A 23,490-nucleotide genomic window follows, 5' to 3' on the forward strand; every position below is an offset into this window, starting at 1 on the left:
CCATAGATGTCTCATTTAGGACTAAATGTAGATGAATTTCTAAATAGTCTTATTAAACAAAATAAATATAGGGGTGAAAGCCTTGGGGAGATCAGGGAAATAGGGAAAGCCACCAGCCAGCCTTACCTCACCAATTCTGCAGCTTCCAAATATGAGTTACTTCCTGTTTACACACACACATATACCTTGCTGTTCTGCCATCTGATTTGCTCTCTGTCCAGTTACATCACTTCCTCTTTCTACACAGCTCTGTCACTTTCTGTCTGTCTGTACAGACCTCCAGACCTCCATGGCTAACTAATGTTGAAATTAAGGCATGCACCACCACACCTGGCTCTGTTTCCAGTGTGGCCTTGAACACACAGAGATCCTGCCCACTAGGTGATAGGATTAAGGGCATGTGCTACCACTGCCTAACTTCTTTGTTTACTTATAATGGTTGGCCTTTTCCCCCGATCTCCAGGCAAAGTTTATTTATTAAAGCACAAATAAAATATCATCACAACTAAGCATTCCACAGTTTGTTTTCTGCATATTGACCAGTTATGGGTCTTTGCATTAACTGCCACCTACTGCAGAACAAAGCATCTCTGATGAAGTTTTAGAGAGGCACTAAGTCACTTGGAGTCAGTTTGATACTGTTGATAAAGACACCTGTAACCCTCTTCGCTAAGCAGGCACCCCAAGAAGAGTCCATGGCACATATCTAGCCACTACTTCTAATTTCGGGCATGCTAGAACAGCACCAGATCCCCAGCAAGAGTGGGAGAAAGTCTTAAATTTCATTCCTCAGCAATGCAAGCAGCATTGCATATCCTCCAGAGTCTCAGAAAACATCAAGTATTTTCCAGAGTCTAAGCCATCATGCAGATAGACATGGACAGGTAGAAAAACACAGGGTTCTTGGCTCCACCATGTCATCACACTCTCTCTCTCTCTCTCTCTCTCTCTCTCTCTCTCTCTCTCTCTCTCTCTCTCTCTCTCTCCAGCCCATATACAGCTGATATTTCTAAATGGAGAAAAGTTTTCCACCAAATCATGAAAAAAAAAATCAAGGAATCTCATGTTTTGGCTACCAATTTTATTCCATAACTTTAGATGGAAGCAAGAGGTCTTTGACAAGAAGTAAAGGGGAATGCAGAAGTTTAGAGAAGAGTGACACAGTCAGGTTCATGGCCAGTTGCAGCAGGTACAGCTGGTATCAAAGACAAGGCCTGCCTGACAGTGCTGCTGGTACGTGACTCCATTGTGGCAGTGCCAGAAGGCATTTTTGTCATCAGCCACAGGGTACAGGCCATCAGCTTTGCCTGCACAGAATCCGCTTCCAGTTACTGGAGGAGAAGTCACTTGATCAGTAGGCAGATCAGGGGCTGAGCAACCTGAAATGTACAAATAGAGAAAGTAGAGTGGTGGGTCTGCTGTGGCAGTGACCTTCACCCAGAAGTAAAGAAAACTAGGCACACCATTGCCAGGAGGGGATGCAATTAGTTGCATTCTCACAGCTGAAGAGACTCAAAGACAATTACATATCAGGAATTAATAAAAAGTGTCAGTCCAGCCCAGCTTTCTATTTTTCTCTCTTTTGTCATCTAAGGCATTCAAAAAAGACCTAATTTGCGCAAAAAGATTTATTTAAGATCAGTTTATAAATACCTCTGAGAGAAAAATCTGGAAATGGTTAGGGAAGTTGAGACATTCCCTCAGTGATTGATATATAAGAGCACTGGCATGGCTTCCTGTTAATTCTCCCCAGGAGCCTAAGCAAGACATTGAATAAGATACATACACACATACAAACACACAGATTTGTATGCTAAAGTTAAGCACAATTTCTGCAAGACTCTTACAAACCTTGAAGTCCTAGAAAATCAGATCCCACACACTCCAAAGTTAAGCCTGATTTCCCATAATTCCTTAGAAATTGAGATTTAGGGAAGGTTGGTAGCTGTCGTTCACCTGGGCAAGTACAATGAAATGGAATGGAAAGAATACCCCCCATGCCATGGGGATGAGCATGCCAAGACTGCCTTTAAATTGATAAAGAGACATTAGTAACACACCCTTTGCATACTCATGCTGTCACTTACTTGCAGTGGGCACACCAAGGGCTTTATTCAGAGCAGAAGTCAGAGGGAATTTGCCCTGGTCACAGAAAGAGCCAGTGAAGTCATCAAGGTCAATGGCCCAGATCATGGCTCCTCCAAAATTGTTCTGCTTAAGCCACTGAGCCTATTTAAAGACAGAAGGTGTAAGGTTAATTTGATTTCCTCAGCCTTGGTGCTGTGATGTCAGCAAATCCAAGGAGCTCACCTTACCTTGACACTGAAGCTCTTGATATTGTCATAGCCAACCCATTCATTGGCCTTATAGGCATAGGGCACTTCCTGAGGGGCATCCCAAACTTCAGTAGCTCCATTTCTCAGGAAGGTGCAAATCTTTAAACATTAAGAGATTTAAACCCTTTAAATAGTCATCCCATGAAAGAGAGAAAACATTGATTTATTTCCTTTCATATCCTCACTTGGGGTTACCTCAATTTTGTAATTCAGTTTTCTTTGTAATAAAGAAAATTGAGTTGTTTTCATATTTGCAGTGGTGGAGACAGGACCCAGGACTTATCTATTCTCAGTACATGCTCTATCACTGAGCTACATCACATTCCTAGTCTTTCTTTTTTTTTTTTTTTTTTTTGGTTTTTCGAGACAGGGTTTCTCTGTGTAGCTTTGCGCCTTTCCTGGAACTCGCTTTGGAGACCAGGCTGGCCTCGAACTCACAGAGATCCGCCTGGCTCTGCCTCCCGAGTGCTGGGATTAAAGGCGTGCGCCACCACCGCCCGGCAAGTCTTTCTTTTTTAAGACAGAATATATATATATATTCTTAAAATCATCCTGCTTCAGCTTCCTGATTGTTCAAATTAAAGGAATGAACAACCAAACCTAAGGAAATTTTTCATGAAAAATCATTGTACAGCATGGTCCTACTTTGTTTTGTTCTATGGTACTAGAGATAAATCCAGGGCTGTGTTCCTTCTAGGTAAATGCTCTACCACTAAGCTACATTCTCAGATTGAGTTATTTGTCAAATTCTTATATTTTATTCATATTTTAGCACTAGAAATTTGGATTCCATAGTAGAATGAGAAATAAATTTATTTTATTTCTTTCTGTGCTAACATAAATGTTCATAATAGTATGGTCTTTTGCTTGAAAGAATATTATTTGGATTAAATATAGAAGTATGTTATCTGAACACTTAAAGCACCAGGAGTGAACTGCTTATTATAGGTAGGTACTAGGCAACACTGAGATCCAGGGGGTCCTAAACTGAAGACTATGTACAACATTGGGTGTGAAATTTACAAAGCACTATATAGCCAACCTACTGACCTCATAGTAGGCCCAGAACCCAGCCTCCCTGGTATAGGGCCCAGCAGGGCCAGCACCAGAAGTAGGAGCACCAATTCCAGTATTGGAGGGGTTGCTCAGGATGTAAGTGTGTCCATATTCTGGGAATCCAACAATGAGCTTCTCAGCTGGGGCTCCATTTTTCTTCCAGTAATTCATGGCATAATCCTGCAATGGAAGCAGGTTAGGCACAGGACCCAGTGGTGAGTGTTTAATTACATTAGCTCCCTGTTTTAGCAGGCAAATTATATGATGTTCATAACCAATAGATGTATTTCTTATTTTCTTTTCAAAAACTTTTGATGAAATTATAGTTAACAAGATATGGCCAGTAACTTAAGAAAATCTTTATCAAAATTGAACAGCTGCTGAACTTATGTAAATTTGAGGTCTTAATTTCCATATGATTTACCTCACCCCCAGTCTGCATTACTGTAGAGTCTTACCACATTAAGGTAGGCATTGCTGCCAGTCTCACTAGGGTAATTGTAGAGGGGACTGTTCTCTCCTGTGTAGCCATCCCAGGAGCCATGGAGGTCATATGTCATGACATGGATGAAATCTAGGTACCTGATAGGTAGTAAGATTTAAAATCATTTCTGATAACTGTTTCTCACATCTATGCAAAGACACCTTTTCCAAAGCAAGTGCACAAACAAGGTCTTACAGCACAAGACATCTCTAGAATAAGAGCAGTGCTTAAAATGGTTCCACAGAAGTTTAGGGTAAGTGCATCACTTACTGGGAAAGTTCAGGGATCTCATAGCCAGCCTCGATGTTGGAAATGCCAGCAGCTACAGCTGCAGTAACCATCAACCTGGGTTTGTTGTTCTTAGTAGCCTCCTGCTCAAAAGCTTCACGAATTTCCTGTAGAATAAGGCAAGCATGTTTGAAGTTAATTTCAAATAGGTATATGAAATAAATGCATACTTGCACAGTGTCTTTCTTCTCCAAAGTACTTTCAACTATTTTGTCTGACTTTAGTCTATCAATATCTCAATAAAGTGAGTAGCATAGATGATATTAATTTTTAAAAATTATAACTATGCAATATGCATGGGAGTTGGAAATTTTCACTGGAGTCCCACAGAAAATTAATGTCTGGGTCATGACCAGATAGATCCAAGGTTCCAGATGACCAGTCAGAGCTCACTTGTATCACATCATGTTGAAACTATACTCTCTGTGATGCCCTTTACCTAGCTTTCAGTGTTATAGAAAGTTGCTTCCTTACACCTTACAACACTGACATATCATTCAATATATTTATGAATTACCAAGTGGGGAAGGTGGTAATGGCTGGGTGACAGATCCAATTCAGTACCAGATGTTAATTCACTTTTATTCTGTGTGACTCTCATTTATTTGGAGTACTGAGTTGAGCTCTGATAATGGCATTATTTGGGTCACCAAAGGGCATTCTAGGGACACCTCTGAACATTGCTGTGTGAATTGTGGTTGAAAAAAACTAAGATGTTTAACTGGAAGAAGAATTACAAGCAAATTGTCATGTCTGTCTTCAAATGCTAAACTCAGATACTGTTGTGTCTGTGGTTTTATTCTCTGTCACTTCACTGAGCAGAACTGCAGCCAATGATTAGACATTATAATTTATGAAAGTCATACTTCAACTAAGAGTAGGGATGCTATTTATGATCTTTGGAGCTATTCAACATAAACGAAAGTGAAGTCTGTGGAGATGTCTCAGTGGTTAAAGTGCTTCCCATGCAGGCAGAAGGACCTGAGTTTAATAGTTCAATTCCCACAGAACCCACATAAAAAAAATGCTTAAACAGCCAGGTGGTGGTGGTGCATGCCTTTAATCCCAGCACTCAGGAAGCAAAGCCAGGTGAATCTCTGAGAGTTCGAGGCCAGCCTGGTCTACAGAGTAAGATTCAGAACAAGCACCAAAACTACACAGAGAAAGCCTGTCTTGAAAAACCAAAAAAAAAATGCTTACACAAAACAAAGTGGTGTATTTTTGTTAACCTTGGTGCTGAGGAAACTAAGACAGATAGATCCCCAGGGCTCACTGGACAGATGGCCTGTACTACCCCATGATTTTTAGGCTACTGAGAAACTGACTCAAAAATCAAGGTGGACAGTGTCTGAGAAATGACACTTCACATACATGTGCACCTGAAACATATGTACAACCTATACATACACACACATAAAATGTTCATGCTCCTGTGTGTGTGAGTGCAAGCACATGTGATGACCTCAGATACCAGTCCTCACCTTCCACTTTCTTTGAGGCACTATCCCTTTTGCTCTTTGCTACTGTGTATGCCAGACTAGCTGGTTCGTGTTCTTCCGGGGATGCTCCTGTCTCTTCCTCCCATCTCTATAGGAGCCCTGGGATTGTAGATGTGCATTACTGCATCTGGCCTTTATGTGGGCTCTGGAAATTTGAACCCAGGTTCTCATGCTTTGAAGAAAATACTTTACCTGCTGAGGTATCTCACTAGCCCAATATTGAAGTTATTCTGAAGCCAGCTGGTAACCTGATTGTAAATGGACATCTTCCTGCCCCAACCACTTGCTCCCAAATAACAGACATAGAGGTTTAATATTATCACTCAACTGATGGCTCAGGATTGTTACTAGCTAACTTTTATACTTAAATCAATGAATAATTGTTATCTATGTTTAGCCATGTGGCTTGGTACCTCTTCTCAGTACAACATTATCATCTTGCTTCTCTCGGGTGACTCTGACTCTGCCCTTCCTCTTCTGAGAATTCTCCTAGTCTGGCTCTCACGCTCAATTTCTTCCTGCCCAGCTATCAGACAGCCAGCTTCTTATTAGCAAATGGGAGTAATACATATTCATAGTGTAGAAAAGGATTGTCCCAAATCACCTGATATATGAATCCATGCAGAAAATAATCTACCTTAGAAGAAAGTCTGAAACTCATGTTGTAGTTAGGTCACTGAGAGGTCAGAAAATGGATAGGATATTTTCACAAACTTCGTTCAGAAATTTACAAAAAGAAAAATCTTGCTCCAGCCAAACTATTAACTGGACGTGCCAAACAAAACCACAATACTGTCTCACCCTAGACCTGCAACCAAAATCTCTGCCTACTACAGAACTATGAACAATCAGAACTACCTTAACTTTTGTATCCCTTAATTTTACAGGCTTGATTTGCTTGGAAGAGATTATATATATATATAACAGGAAATGACGTGTTTAGCAGGTTCATAGTCTGAACTTCACTCATTCACATTGTGGAAGCTAAACATCCAGAAGCTGCATGCTAAGATGTTTACCCTTGTGCAACAAATACTTCTCCAAAACAGAGACAATTCCAACATGCAGCCTACTTTGTTGTACTGTGGAGCTCTAATCAGTGTTTCCCCTTCCAATGTACTCAATAAACGTGTTTTCTTACTGTTGTAGTATAAATGTTCAAGTTATTCACTGCCAATTACTTCCCCAATTTGACAGACATCATAGCTGTTGCCTTTATCATTTATTTTTCCTTGGCAATCATATACCCTTGCTGATAAGTTCAGCAGTGTCCTTTGCCATGTCCTCCAGGTTGGTATCCACTCAGTTCCTTGCAGTTATTCCAGATATGTCACACTCATATCCAAAGCTAACCAGCAGTCCTCTTATTATTCTTCCTGTCTATACCAGCTGCGCTACAATGAAATTAGTCTTCAAAATCAGAAAACTAGGAATCCTTTCTACTTCAAACCCAATTCCTACTGATACTTGTTCTCTTTATGTATCTGTGTATATCCTCTCCTTCCACCAGTGTTAGGGCCACTGTTGGGATCTTGTTCACCTCTTCCTTAACTTACTTCATTGACTTCCTACTGTATCCTGCTTCTGCATTCCTAATTCATGATTCATAGTTAATCCAAAAATAACCATTCCAAAATATACAAGGTTGGTCATATTTATCGGTTCATGAAATCTTTGAAAGATCTCCATTGTCCTTAGGTAAGTTCAAAATTCTTTAACTTAATATGAAAATCTCTGCATGATCTGATTCATGCCACCTATTTGCTCTCACAGGCTTAAAACTCATTCCTCACTTGCACACACAAATCTGTCTTTTTTGTGTCATCTCCATCCTCACTGAGTTGGATAATAGCAAGTTCTCTCAGTGAGATCCAGCACCACTTTACCTAGAAAGCTCCTTGCGACTTTGCCCAAGAGCAGAATTAGGTAACTGCTCATTTGATTTTGGATTCTATAGACCTGTATCACAGCATTTATCAAAATGTGCTAGAGTTGTTGCTTATCTGAGATCATTTCCTCAGATGTGTGTTCTTGAAAGCCAAGATTCTGCCTTAGTTTTTGTTTTGACTTTTACCAAATAACTGGCACAGAATGTAGATTACTCAATAACTGCAGACAGTTTTGTGCAATGACTCAGTAACAGATACACTGGTATTTATGACACTTACTAGCTGTGTTATGCCCAAATTACTTACATGTTTTCAGTACCTTAGTTACTTATCTGTGAAATGAAGACCATAATGCTCAATGAACCTAGATCATAGAATAAATGTCAAGATGAAATTAACTGTGGTTCTGAAAACAGCATATAGAGCAATGTCCAATATATAGCTTGTTCAAAGAGTGTATGGCATCTAAGAACCTTTACTATGCTAAGATTCCATAATTCTGAAGTCATGTTTGGTGTGTACAAGCACTCAGTTGTCTTTGGGAAAAACAGGCTTTGAATCTGACAGGGATAGCACCTCTTTCCACTTTCCTTACCTTCACCAGGACAGTGAAGAGATGCTTGTCCTGAGGAGGGCTCCCACGAGAGCCTGGGTATTCCCAGTCCAGGTCCAAGCCATCAAACCCATACTGGCGCAGGAATTTGATTACTGAAGTGATGAAGGTCTGGCGGTTCTGAGAAGTGGAGACCATGGCAGTGAAACTGAGGGAAACCAAAGAAAGGCAGAGTAAGGTCTTGGTGTTCTTTCTACCCTGGAATAAAAACAGTTTGCTCTTCAGTTTCTGCCTCACAGTCCTTGTCCAGGACCTGATTGAGGATTAAAGCATGTTTCAGGGTTTTCCTGGTCTCTCTTTGCAATCACTACTCTTGCCACCCACAGTATCTTAGCATTCACTTTATCTTATTATTCTTCCCCACTTGCAACTCAGATGTTTATTGCAAATGCCCTTGTTGTTTTGAATGCCCTACAAACTTAGTTCACAGACAATTTTGTGTCTTTAAATATGCCACCAGTTCATGAGTACTCAAGTAAGTCTTGTTGGTATACATGATCTCCTTTTCCTTTCTCTAGGAAGACAGACAAAAAATATACACAACCCTTATCAGACCTCATGCCCTCCATATACTTTATAAAGAGGTTTTTTCGAAGCAAGCAACTAAAACTCAGAGGATGGCATCCCAAGACATCCATCCAAAATTAGCCCTGTGAAAGCCACAATAATCCTAAAATTTTCTAATAGGTATTAATTATTTTGCATGATAATTTATTAAGTCAGATATTAATTTCATAGGTATCCTTAATATCCATCTGGAGTTTTGAAGTCTAAAAGTACAAGGATCATGCTGGGCTACAGTGCTTTTAGTGAGCATTTGGCTTTCTAAAGAGAACTTACGGTGCAGTTCCAAAGTTCCAGCCTCCAATGGCCAAGAGGGTTTTCAATTCGCTATTCCTTTAAAACAAAAGATAAACAGAAAATTTAAAATCCATGGGTTCTGCAATTTAAAATAGCATTGCTGTTTATAGTATTGGGCCTGCTCAAATTATTCAGAGCAGGGTTAATGTCATACTATCTACTGTAGAGCTATTTGAGCTATTGTCTTCCACTACTGAAACTTTCTTTACAAAAGCACTTTACATTATCACCATAAATGAAATCAGGGCCACTCAGAGAAATCAGAATTATACAGCGGTTTGGCTTTATTGACTTGTACTAGCAATATATGTACTACATATAACTTAAAAACATAATTACCTCATTGCCATTTCATCAGATAAAGTGTTGAACGTTGCTAAAGTGTAATTACTTCATTACCTTCTATAATAACTAATATAAATTAATTGGTTTGCCATTACACATATACCTGGGAATTGTGGTTATAAAATGTCTGTTTCCATAACAATTAAGCACAAAGGTTATGAGAGGACATGAAAATTCTAGCTTTATTTTCATTTCCCCTAAGATTCTGACATTACTTTAGGGCAGTGGTTTTCAACCTTCCTAATGCTTTTTAATATAGTTTTTCATGTTGTGGTGATCCCCAACCATAAAATTATTTTGTTGCTACTTCATAACTGTAATTTTGTTATTATAAATTGCAATGAAAATATCTGATATTTCTGATGGTCTCTTGGGACCCCTGTGAAAGGGTCATTCAACCCTCTAAGAGATAATGACTCACAGGTTGAGAACTGCTGCTTTAGGATGAGGAGAGGCATTTTTATCAAGGGACACAAGTAATTTTGATGCAAATAACCAATGGCTGGAGAAATTACTCAGTCATTAGGAGAACATGTTGCTATTGTAAAGAACCAAAGTTCAGTTCCCAGCACCGACATCAGGTGATTCACAACCCAATTACCTGTAATTCCAATTCCAATGCCCTCTTTTTGACTCCTGAATTCACATGCACTTGGCTGAGTATAGACACACACATGCACTTAAATAAAAATGAAAATTTTTAAGGAAACAAAGAGAATTCTTCAAAATACAGAAAACCCTTATAATTCTTGACCTCAAACGTGTCTAATTTTAAAATCTTCTGTTCATTGTTTTCTCTTGCAGTGAGCCAAGATGATTTGAAGTTTCCTGGGTCATTACAAAAAGACAGAAAAAAGAAAAATCATCATACACACACACACACACACACACACACACACACACACACTTTTAAATGTTTTATTAATTTAATTTTTATTTCATTTTATTTAAATTAAAATAATTCAGTATTTTAATGTAATATATATTAATATTGACTGCAGCAGGCAATATGAAAAGTTGTCTACATCCTTGCTACTTGAAGTGAGGCTCCTGGACCAGAAACATCACCCTCACATGGCAGAGCTTAATAGACAAACAGAAGAATTCATTTGAACCCTTCTCTCTTATATTAAAAAGACTAACTTAAGGTGTATTGATGAGTTAAATATAAGACTCAAAATTATAAAACTAAAAACTACTAGAGAAAAATCAGGGAACATGGGGATAGTTCCATGATAGACTTGCTAAGCAGTGATCTCTTTGCGGGAGGGTGGGTATTATGACTGGACACATGAGTAGCAAATGCAAAATGGACAGTAGAATTACATCAAATTAAGGCCACTGCATATCAAAGGAATAACGGAAACAGAGAAAGGACACAACATGCACGTCACAGGGTTTGTAGCTGGGTGATATTGATGGTTACTTTTCTCTTCTGGTAGCATGCAGAGTATCTTCCAGAATTATGAGTGATAGGCAGTAGGGGTGAAGTTTCTAGTTGGGCATCAGCTCAATTTCTCCATATTTGATGATATAAGTGAATGCTGTCTTCAGAAACAGGGCCTTACTATCAGGTTGTAGAGAATAACCAACAGCCTTGGCAACAGCCTGGGATTGAGGGTGTTGATAACGAACTCCTTTGGTCAGTGATTTAATATGATATAACCCACTCCAGGCACTTGAGGTTTTATTTGGTAGCATAAGATGTCAAATTGGAACACTGTCTCAAGCATGATATGGTGACTCCTTTTAAATTCTTTATATATTCTCTGTGTTCCCCAGGACCCAATCCCACTGTCTCATCCCAGAACTCCACCAGAACACCAGCTGCACTCTTCCCCCGCCCCACTGCTCACATCTCCTCTGGGCCACACAGACCATCTCCTCCTAACCTCTCTCTCCCAACTCATCTCTGTATCCCAGCTGCCAACTCGAGCAGGCACACCTTTTAAACCACAGGCCAAATCTGCCCAAAAACCAGGTAGGTTGCCTGCAGACATCTTGTCTCTCTGTTCCCCCAGAAGCAACCCTACAGTCTCATCCCTAGCACTACACCAGAACACTAGAGGCAGCCTTTAAAATTGCCAAATATAAATGGACTAGACATTGTAAATATAATTCTCACCTGATAATTGTTCTTATTGTATATAATTGTACTATGTCAGAGTTAAAAACTCTTTCCTTTTTAGACAAAAAGGGAGAAATGTTGTGAGATATGTGTAAAGATATGTCACTTGTGATTGGTTTAATAAAAAACTAAATGCCCAATATGAGGCAGAATTTTCAAGGTAGAGAGAATGCTGGGACTAAGAAGGGCAGAATAACCAGCCAGATGAAGAGGAAGTAGGTCATGTAGGAGATGAGGTAACAAGCCATGAGACACATGGTAGCACATAAATTAATAGAAATGCATTAGTTTAAGTTCTAAGAGCTAGTTAGAAACAAACCTAAGCTATCAGCTGAGATTTCATAATTAATAATGTTTCTGTGTTGTGATTATGGAGCTGGCTGGGGGGTCAGAAAAGTTCAACTACACAGTTGGGATTGAGAGGAGCATGTGGGTGATTGGGTGGAAACCTAATGCAATGGAAATTTCCTTGAATCTATGAAGGTGATCTTCATAAGGACTCTTAGTAACAGGGCAGTATGATGTCTCAACTAGCCACCTCTTTTAGCCAGGCAAGGCAGCCAGTAGCTGGACTGGATTACATTCAATTGAATTGTTGGCCAAGGGGATACCATGCAAATCTCCAAATAACCCATGATATTGTTAAGACAAAATGCTTCTCTCCAAAACTGACAGTGGGGCCCCATTGCCACACAACTCATGAAACATAGAAAAGTTGAGCTGATGCCTACATAGAGCCTTCACCCCTATATCCTAGTCTCTTTAGTGTGGGAAGGTACTTTACAGGCTACTGAAAGACAAGCATGGACACCAACCCAGCCACAAAACTTTGGACCTACAATCTGTGCTGCCTACAGAATATGCTAGGACAATGGTGGCACAGAACTTGCAGGAGTAGCTGACCAATATCTGATTTGATCTAAGGGCTACTCCATGAGAAGGAACTCATATCTGACACTACTTGAGTGACCAAGAACCAGAGACTAGATAGCCCAGAGAACTGGGATAAAACAAAACACTACTGATCTAAAATAAATGAATAAATAAATAAAATGGCTCCTAATAGTATTATGTTATAGTCATAGACCTCTGCCTTATTCTATCAACATCAAAGATACTTCTGGCAACAGATGGGAACAGATTATAAAAGCTCCTACAGTAGCAAGTTTCCATATGAATTTTCAAAAGGCCTTTAGTGTTAGTTGTCCCTCCCCATATTCCCTCCTTTATTCTGCTCCTCATCCCCTTCCCTAGTAAATCCTTCTATTCCACTTTCCCTTTTATCTCTTTATAAAACTATGTTCTATTTCTTTTCTTTGAAAGATTGCATTCTCCTGACTAGTCCCTTACTAACTGCCTAATCTCTGTGACTATTCAGATTAAAACACATATCTGAAGCTTGAAATTTAACATCCACATAATCTAAAGCTTGAAATTTAGCATCCACATATAGGAGAAAACATGTGATGATTGTCCTTTGGGTCTGAGTTACCTTGCTCATGATGATGATTTCTAACTCTATCCACTTAGCTGCAAATTCCATATTTCTTGACAGATGAATAATGTTATATTGTATAAATGTGTCATGTTTTCATTATCTATTCATCAGTTGATGAACATCTAGGCTGTGTCCCATTTCTGGCTATTATGAATAGCACAGCAATGACCATGAATAAACAAGTATCTCTGTAGTAAGATACAGAGTCCTTTGAGTATATGCCCATGAATGATTAACTGGATCTTGAGGTAAATTGATTTTCAGCTTAAAGAATAGGAGAAAATATCTGCAAACCATTTATCTTGTTAGGGATGCTATCCCAAATATATCAAGAACTCAACTCAGTAGCAAGGAAACAACCTAATCCTAAAAGGATCAAAACCCTGAGTAGACATTTTCAAAAGGAATGTAAATATCCCAAAGGTATATAAAAATAGATAATCCATAAGATTATCTATGAGATATGCAAAGTAAAACAGTATTGAGAGTATCTCTTATAAAAAACAGAATAGATAACCAGTACTGTAAATTATGTAGAGAATATTTGAGCACAAATAGGAAATTTAAATGTCTATACACATTATATGCAAGTATGAAGATTCCTGAACAAGTTCAAAGTAGAATCATTGTAATGCATAGCAACCTTTTGAATAAGCTTATGCCCAAAATAGGTAAAACCAATGACTCAGGTAGATAATAGCACTTCCATATTCATTGTAGCATTATTCTTAGTTATCCAAGGTATATAATCATTGTAAGTGTTTATCAAATAATGAACCTTTTAAAAGCATGTGCTATTATATGCAATGAATTATATCATTGAATTTTAAAAAGAATGAAATCTGCCATTTGTAACAATATTTTAAACCTAGAAGACATGTTAACTAAAATTAACAAGGCATAGAATAACAAATAACACAAGACCTCACTTACAAGCAGATTCTAAAATATTTGAACTCATAAGAGTAGATGGTAGAATTTTATCTTTTTCCTTTTATTGAAAATAATCTTTTTTCATACAATATTCTGATTATTGTTTTTCCTCCCTATATTACTTACAGTTCCTCCTCTTCTCTTCTCCCCCGCCCCCGTATCCACTCCCTTTCTGTCTCTTATTAGAAAAGAACAGGCTTCTAAGGGATAGTTAAAATTGACAAAATAAAATATAATAAGATGATGCAAAAACTATCATATTGAAGTTTTCATCTTTAAGCAGGGGAAGGGAGGATTAAAGAGATGTTGGTCAACAAATACAAACCTTTAGTGAGATAGGAAAAATGAGTTCAAGATCTTATCTCTACAATATGGTATCTACAATTCTTAGCACTGTATAGTATTTTGAAAACCATTGGAAGTACATTTAAATTGCTTTATCATTAAAATATGTGTAAGATAATGTATTTGCTAATTTTCACATGAACCATTCTACAGTTTATATTTATTTTAGAACATCAATGACCACATGCATTTGTATCAACAAGAAATAAAAAGAATCTGTCTGTTCACAGGTTCTTGGTCCTGATAGTGATGTAATGTATGAGTTTCATCATGTGGAGCAGGCCATAAATCAAACAGGGAATAATTACAGAAGACAGGGTAGAAATACTGTAAGAAACAGAGACAGTGGACTACAATAAAAGTGTTTTTCCAGATACAGCAGAGAAGTTGCACATATGAATTCACTGCAATTGGAACAACAGCATGTACAAGATATCCAAAATATCAAACCAGACAAAATTCTGTCATGAAAAGGGAAGGTGAGCATGGGGTTGCATCCCTAGCTGAAGAATTAGTGCCAAATGAGAACCTCTGAGAGAGTCAGTTTTCCTTAAGGGTGTGACTCCTATAGGTAAACCATATTCCAGTGGATTCCCACACACTCAAGGATATATGGACAGCACAAATTAGACTCAGTGTGTTTAAAACAAAAATGAGGACACTAAAGTTGCATAGGTAGAGAAAGGGAGAGCATCTGACAGAGGTTGAGAAGGGAGTGATATGATTTAAGTACATTATACAAATTCTCAAAATTAAATTTTATATAAGTAAAAGGTAGAGGATAGATGATAGATAGATAAAAGAATAGATAGAGAGAGAGAGAGAGAGATAGATAGATAGATAGATAGATAGATAGATAGATAGATAGATAGATAGATAGACAGATAAGCAGTGACGTGTTATAGTAAGTTATGAGTAACATCTTCAGAAGCACTGGTATTTGGCAACTACTGGTCCAAAAGATACCAAGTTAGCTATCTACCCCTTTATTTTACCTGTTTTTCAGGCCATTGAAAGCTTTGTAGAATTCAATGTCATTCCATTCTATGGTAGTGATCTCATTGTTCTGCATCCCAGCAAAGGCATAGATCAGGTGAGTACACAGGCAAGGGTCGATGTCATCAGGTGTGAAACGCCCCAGGCCTGGCCGATACTGGGCCCAGTTGGTGAAGTAGCATACCAGATTGTAGGTAGACCCTGTGGTGGTCAGAAATAAGTATGATGGTCTGGTGTAGATTTCACTGAACTATGATAAAAGTTTGGGCTTTACTTCTATTTCCCTCCCCACCTCATAGGCCTGATCTCCGGGTGGAGATGACTAGTGTGAGCACACTTGTAGATAAGTCAAAAGAAGCTACAGATTCATTTTGAGAGCTTGGAAAAGCTTAGGCTTTTTCTAAAACAAAATTCTCATAGTTCTTGAAGCCCAGCAGTCCCGTGAAGTTCAATGGATGAGAATTTAAAAGCTGTTAGGTGAGCCCGGCAGTGGTGGCACACGCCTTTAATCCCAGCACTTGGGAGGCAAAGCCAGGTGGATCTCTGTGAGTTCGAAGGCAACCTGGGCTACAGAGTGACTTCCAAGAAAGGCCCAAAGCTACACAGAGAAACCCTGCCTCAAAAAAACAAAAACAAACAAACAAAAAAAGCTTTTAAGTGGTCAAGCTATAGAGGATAGCAGTAACAGCTGACCTGAAACTCTACTCCCCCACAAAACAAACCCACCTCTCTAATATGTTTTATTTCTTGTTACATTTTTCCAAACAGAGTAACATCGAGGTGTTGCTGGATATTTGTACACTGTCTGAACATGTGTCACTGCAATTGGTTTAATAAAAAGTTGAATGGCCAATACCTAGGCAAGAGAGGAAAGACAGGACTTCCAGGCAGAGAGAGGAACTTAGAGGGTTAGAATCTAGGTGCAAAAGGCACTAGTGAGGTGCAGAACAAACCAGGCATCCAGAATGGGAGAGAGATAAAAGCCACATAGTAGAATGTAGATTAATTATTTTTTTAAAAAAGTCAATTTAAGTTATAGAGCCAGTTGTGAGCAAGCCTAAGCTAAAGTCTAATCTTTCATAATTAATAATAAGTCTCACTGTCATTATTGGGGAGCTAGTGGTCCCATTAAAAAAAAGAAAGTCCAACTTCACCATGGTATATTTTTACTTAAATATGTTAATCAGACAATTGCTTTATGGAAATTCAGATATTTGAGTTTTATGGTAGGTAATTGTTTTGTCAACTGTAGGACATGGAATTAGAGACTTACCCAGATGAGCATTCAGCAGAAGGGCCAGACCTAGTGAAAGAAAACACATATTTATTCTGAACCAGCTGCCTAAATCCTCTCAGATATAACCCTAGAGCCTTATGGTTCATCCTGCTTATTGTGTGCTGTGACAGCAGAAGTTAAACTTTGCACTTGTGTAAAGGAGTTATCTTCTCAGTAAACATTCATTGATCTACACTTTACCAGTTGGTCAAAATGGCCATTAACCTTTTCTACATTCTGTGTCATAATTTTTTGTAAGTGTGAAGTCTACTATCTATGAAGTAGGGCTGACTGGCTCCAAATTCACTGCACTCAGTGACCACACAATCAGATGTGTCTCCATTCTCATAGCTGATATGAACTCAGTACTTCAACACATAAGGCATCCTCTAAAGCAGACTCAAGCTACAGGAATATGTTGGAAGCGTTGTAGTGGGTAGCTGATGTATCTATGACCTTGAAGCACTGCCCCTAGAGATGCAACAGGTAACTGTTCCACCTGCCTGTGAACTTGAAGTACATGTCCCTGATGTGTGGCCTTACAGACCCTTAAGACCTGAAATTCACTAGGCATCACTTTCTTTGCTCCATCATGAGACTTGGATGTGGGACTGATCCAGGCAGTCAGAACAGCATTCTAGAACCTGTATAAATTCTGTTCTGTTCTGTACAGTGAGTTTTCGCCCTTAATAAACCCTTTGCATGTTAAACAGACTCTGCAGCTTTCTCATTATAGCTGGTGCCCCCACGTGGTAGGCCATCCACGGCCCTTATCCATGCAGATAAGCTTCTGTATGAGATAACCTTTTCCCCCTGCCAGCTCAGATCCTGCCCACAGACTCTGTGAGCAGCCTGGGCAATCTGCTGCGTACTAGCAGCAGCTCAGATTCCATCCTTGTTGACCAAATATCCCTGCTTTCAAGCCTCGTGCCACTGCCACCAGGTCCCTAACTGGACCCTCCCTCCTGAACCAGGTCTCGGGTACCAGCATAGATGCCATTGTCCCATCACTACTGCCTTGTACTGCAACCACAGCTGCTGGGGAGGGAGAACAGTGCAAGTGAGAGAGTGACCAAGTAAGCACGCCTCTGCAGCAGCCCTACCCCCTTAGGCAGCACCTCTGGTCTGCTTCACTGCCCCTTGGTGCCCTCCTGCAACTGTCCTATTGTCCTACCACTGGCCCTGAATCTCCGCCCATGACCGCTGCCACCATCTTACATGTAGCACACGTGTGCAACCAGCCCCATAGCATCTCCAACCAGGCAGGCAGCTCCTGACAGGTGCACGTTTGAGCACTTCCAGCCCATTGGTGTATTCCCTTACTGGTATATATAATCTGTTGTGGTCACAGCAACCCTACCTAGTACTCAGGGGTTTGCCTGGGTGAGTCCTTCAACCACAGGAGCCCATTCAGGCAGCCTGAGTCAGTTTGAACAGACCTGCTTTGGAGCTATATCTCCAACACCTGCTGGCCAAATACCGTTACTATACTTAAAAACCATCAAAAGATCTGGGACATCTGGAACACCAGGACAATTAGGACCATCTCTAAGGGGTAAAATTTTAATTACTCAATAATTTTACCCCTTAAACTTATTAACAAATAAACAAATTAATAAAAGTTTTCTTTACATATTTTGAATATTTCTCACACCATGGCCAATAATATCATGACTCAGGAATTTAAAAACTTCTTTGTACTATGAATGAAATTTTACAAGATGTATATGACCTTTCTGGGTATACAATGTTCACCATAATCGCATTTAGCATAGTGATTCATATCACAGCTTTGAAAAATTGGCTTAATAACAATACCAAAAATGAGACATTAATGGGACTGATACAGACTTTGCAAAGTGGTAATGAGGACCTAAACAAATGGATTCTTTCTCTGGAATCTGCTAATTTACCACAAGAACTTTAGTCTGATAATAATAGCTGGACAACAAATTTAATTGTATTGATAATAAGTATAAATACTTAATGGATAAAACAATCTTCAGAATTGAAAATTGCTTCAAAGCAATCTTAATGCCATTCAGATAATTTCTAAGGGGGGGAAGATCATCACTAATTGATAGAATAAAGTCTTTAGAATCATATGTTTCAGATGAACATAAAAAATGTATAATTCCATAAAATCTCTAGACTCCTTCACAACAGAGGAGGTTTAAACACTACAAAGGGCAGTAGTTAATTGATTTCAAGCTCTGGAGGAGTCTATCAGGAAGGGTAATAAGGAAACTAATAAGAAGAAGGTCAAAGCCATACAAGTCATAACATCACCAGGTGACTCTCATAAAATGGCTTATCACTGTCCATGAGAAGCCAGCAGATGATAAACATCCTAAGGAATATGTAGAATATATATGGCAACCTATTCATATGAGAGATTTAAAACACATTAAGGAGGCTGTGGTTACCTAAGGTATATATTCAACAGATGCTAAGTACATGGTCCTCTAAAAATAGAATCACACCAGATGATTGGAATCAGTTAGTTTCATCTGCATTAGAATACAGCCAGCAGTTACAATGGAAAAGCTGGTTGAGAGAAGAGACTAAAGCCATTGAACAGCAAGGTAAGATTAGAGGTTTTGAGATCTTCCAAGATCAAATTCTTGGTGAGGGTGGTTTCACTGATATAAATGTACAATCTACCTTTGGTGAGGATACATTATCCCTATGCTGTACAGCAGCTTTAAATGCTTGGGGGGGGGGTGGATTCCAGAACCAGGGAAACCAACTGAGATATATATATGAAGGTTTTCCAGGGGCCCAAAGAACTGTTTACTGATTTTTTACAAAGACTGGCCAAGGCTATACACAAGGCAGTATCCGACCAAGAATTAAGACAAGTATTAACTCAGTCTTTGGCTTTTGATAATGCTAATAAAGAATGCAAAAGAATACTTATACCTTTAAAGCTCAGATTAACATCTTTAGAGGAATAGATTAAGTATAAAAATAGTATTGAGTCTCTTAATTATTGTAATGAAGCTTGGATAGGAGAGGTGATTTCCAAAGGTTGAAGGAAGCATCAAAGTGCCAAATATTTTAACTGTGGTACACCAGGTCATATAAGAAAAAATTGTACATAGGGTATTCCTAGAAGTTCCTCTAAAAATAACCCAAACAGGAGACCCCAATATTCTGGATTATGCAGAAGATGTGGCAAAGGCTAACATTGGACCAATGAATGCACATCAAAAAGAGACATATGAGGCAACCCTCTACTAGTGGAAAATGCCTCAAGGGGCCACTTGCAGGCCCCCAAATCAAACGTGGTACAAACATTTCCAGCCACTGTGGAGGAAATTCCTCCCTAGGACAATTAAATAACCCAGTGTCTAATATAAATAATGATACTGCACTGGACAATAGAACAGCCTTGATAGATGGATCAAAAATTACAAAAAACACCATAAGATGAATATTTTGGCAGACTTCCATAAACGAACAAAGACCAAAGCCTAGAGTACAAATTAATAACATTGTTCTGGAAGGCTTGGTAGACACAGGTGTGGATGCAACTATAATTACACCAAAATCATGGCATCTGAATTGACCTCTTAAAGAGGTAGATATCCAATTTCTAGGGATAGGAACCTTATCTCAGGTAAAACAAAGTTTGAGATGGGTTGAATGCATATGACCAGAAGGACAGAGAGGAAGGCTAAAGCCATATGGGAATCTTTGGGGCTGAGATCTGTTACAGCAATCGAATAGCCAGATTAAAATTCCTCCAATCTCAAAAGTGAAATATAGATCAATTCATGTTTCTAGGAATAATATTATAAAATGCTACAAAAAACAGCCACCAACCATTCAAGCTGTACATAAACAGAGCACAGCTGCTGTTGAGCTTTTCAAAGTACCAATGGTCCTACCTTTAAAATGGCTAACTGATAAACCTGTCTGGTTTGGGCAATGGCCTATGACATAAGAGAAACTACAAGCTTTAGAGCAGGTGGTTCAGGAGCAGTTAAATGCTCAACATATTGAAAAATCTACCAGCCTTTTGAATTCTTTTGTATTTGTTATTGAAAAGAAATTTTGTAAATGAAGAATGCTGATGTATCTCAGAGCCACTAATAATTAATAATTCAGCCTGTGGGCTCCCTAAAGAATTGGATACCCTTGCCTTCTCTGTTACCCAAAGAATGGCCTATTATAGTTATTGACTTAAAAGACTATTTCTTCACCATACATATATAAAAAGGATAGAGAAAATTTTGCCTTCACAGTACCTACTTATAATAATTCACAGCCAGTCAATAGATACCAATGGACTGTCCTCCCATGGGTAATGTTAAATATCCCTACCCTGTGCCAATATTTTGTGCAAAAACCATTGGAAATGATCCATGCAAAATTTCCACAATCTATAATTTACCATTATATGGATGATATCTTGTTAGCTGATCCAATTTTAGATATCTTACAAACCATGCTTGAATAAGTGAAGTAAGTTCTGCCTTTCTGGGATTACAAATTGCTCCCAAAAAAATACAAAGAGGAGACTATTAATTACTTAGGATATAAGATACATCTACAAGAAAATTAGACCCTAAAAGGTACAACTCAGGAAAGACTGACTGCAGACTCTTAATGATTTTTTTTAAATGTTAGAAAGCATTTCCAACTTACACACTATCATTGGAATACCTAAAGATGGACTAGTAAATTTGGCCAATACCCTAAAAGGGGACAAGGATTAAATAATACAAGAGAATTATCAGTTGAAGCTGAAAGGAATTGGCTCTAGTAGAAAAGAAAATATGAGAGGTACATATGGATCATGTGAATCCAGAATTTAACTGCATTCTGGTCATACTCCCCCTCTAGACACTCCTTCACAGGGATTTTGATGCAGAGGGAAGTTATTATATTGGAATGGATATTTCTACCACATAAACCAAGTAAGAAGTTAAAGACTTATGTGGAAAAGATCTCTGGTTTGATTCTAAAAGGAAAATTAAGACTTCGACAGTTGACAGGAAAGGACCCAGCAGAAAATGGAGTACCCTTAACTAATGAGGAAATTTCCTCTTTATGGAAAGATAGTGAATACTGGCAAAGAGCCTGCAGTAACTTTTTGGAAGAGATTAACAATTGTCAGACCAAAAGCAAGAGAAGAGAATTCATAAAAAGAAGTGAATGGGTCCTTTCTCACATTATACAGCAAAAACCAATTTCTGGAGTCCCCACATTTTATATTGATGCAAATAAATCAAGAAAGGCAGGATATAAATCAGGAGATTTAAGTAAAGTGGTTCAAAGCCCTTACAATTCTGCACAAAAGGCAGAACTGTATGCCATTCTTATGGTAATAATGGACTTCAAAGAACCTGTCAATATAGTTACTAACTCTCAATACACAGTGAGAGTTATTTTACATATTGAAACTGCTGAATTTATTCCTGATAATACAGAATTAGCTTCACTATTTATACAATAATAAGAAATCATCAGAAATAGGAAACATCCTATATATATAATACACATCAGATTTCATACAAGTCTGCCAGGTCCTCTAGCACAAGGTAATGATGAGATTGATCAGTTATTAATAAGTAATGTGCTAGAAGCCTCAGAATTTCATAAGAGATACCATTTAAATAGTAAAGGTTTGAAGAAAGACTTTTCCATCACTTGTCAACAAGCCAAGGAAATTGTAAAAAAAAAAAAAAAGTCCTACTTGTTCCTTCTATAACCAAACTCCATTACTTGCAGGAAGCAACCTTAAAGATATACAAAGGAATAAAATTTGGAAGGTGGATGTATTTCATTTTGCAGAATTTAGAAGATTAAAATACGTACACCATACCATTGATACCTATTCAGGATTTCAATGGGAAATTCCTATGAGCTCTGAAAAGTCTGACTCTGTAATTACATACCTATTAGAAGTTATGGCCATCATGGAAAAAAACTGTACAAATTAAGACTGACAATGCTCCATCATGTGTCTCAAAATGAGACAGTTTTTTGCTTATTACAATATATGGCACATTACAGGTATACCACACAATCCCACAGGCAAGCAGTCATAGAAAGATATAATCGAACTATAAAGGATATGCTAAATAAACAGAAAGAAAAAATGACCCCTAGAAACAGATTACATAATGCTTTACTGATCTTGAATTTTTTTCAATGCTGATGAGAAAGGAACAACAACTGCAGAGAGACATTGGACAACAGAAAAAAAAACTCCTGAGCTAAACCAACTGGTTTACTTCAAAGATGTGTTGACCTCAAAATGGAAACCAGTATACATCCTATACTGGGGAAGGGGTTTTGCTTTTGTTTCCATAGGAGACTAAAAGCTATGGATACCTAGAAAATTAATAAAAATTTGATTTGAACAGGAGAAACCCCTTGATGAGAAGTAATAGCTCATCTGCTGATGTGGCAACTCTACAAGTTGTAAGAAAAACTCAACAAACAAAGTTCAGGGCAGAGTTATGTTTTTTGTCTTTACAGAATAATAGAAATACCCATCTTCAAGAAATCATAAGGCTTTGTACACCTAGATGTCTACAGCAGAAAGGAAGGACTTATTAGTACTAATATACTCTGCAGGGTAATATCTCACTGCCTAACATTGATACCTCTTTAACTCTAGAATAGCCATGGTCCGGAATCAATTATAAATCAAGCTGGCTTTGGAGTTGGAATGTAGCTCCCTCTTCTAAACACAAGCATATTGCTAAAAGAAAAATTAGGAGATTCTGTCTCATATCAGAAGAGCCAACTGGTGTGAGACAGAAAACCAATAATCTATGGACCATTGTTGTCAAGATTCTATTTCTTTCCAGGCTTGTCCTTGCTTTCTGGGAATCTTTTCTTGATTCAGCATAAATCCAAACTTTCCACTTTGATATTAGTAAAGTTTCAGACTTCCATAGTGAAAAATAAGTCTTTCCAATAGCAA

At 38.4% G+C, this 23,490-nt stretch overlaps 1 protein-coding gene across 1 annotated transcript in view; it reads right to left on the bottom strand.

Annotated features, from left to right (window-relative positions):
* Positions 1-1,170: 1,170 nt before the first annotated feature.
* Positions 1,171-23,490, bottom strand: part of LOC128106662 (acidic mammalian chitinase-like) — a 35,924-nt gene continuing 13,604 nt past the window's right edge. Inside the window, exons 2-12 of the mRNA XM_052732217.1 lie at positions 20,640-20,699; positions 16,545-16,574; positions 15,271-15,472; positions 9,006-9,062; positions 8,148-8,313; positions 4,147-4,271; positions 3,851-3,974; positions 3,387-3,572; positions 2,316-2,435; positions 2,088-2,229; positions 1,171-1,379 (exon numbers count right to left, since the gene is read on the bottom strand). Coding sequence (XP_052588177.1) covers positions 1,171-1,379; positions 2,088-2,229; positions 2,316-2,435; positions 3,387-3,572; positions 3,851-3,974; positions 4,147-4,271; positions 8,148-8,313; positions 9,006-9,062; positions 15,271-15,472; positions 16,545-16,574; positions 20,640-20,699 — 1,421 coding nt within the window. The remainder of the gene's footprint in view (positions 1,380-2,087; positions 2,230-2,315; positions 2,436-3,386; positions 3,573-3,850; positions 3,975-4,146; positions 4,272-8,147; positions 8,314-9,005; positions 9,063-15,270; positions 15,473-16,544; positions 16,575-20,639; positions 20,700-23,490) is intronic.

This window comes from Peromyscus californicus, unplaced genomic scaffold, assembly GCF_007827085.1.
Source record: "Peromyscus californicus insignis strain IS unplaced genomic scaffold, ASM782708v3 Scaffold_9__1_contigs__length_137607984, whole genome shotgun sequence".
NCBI lineage: Eukaryota > Metazoa > Chordata > Mammalia > Rodentia > Cricetidae > Peromyscus > Peromyscus californicus.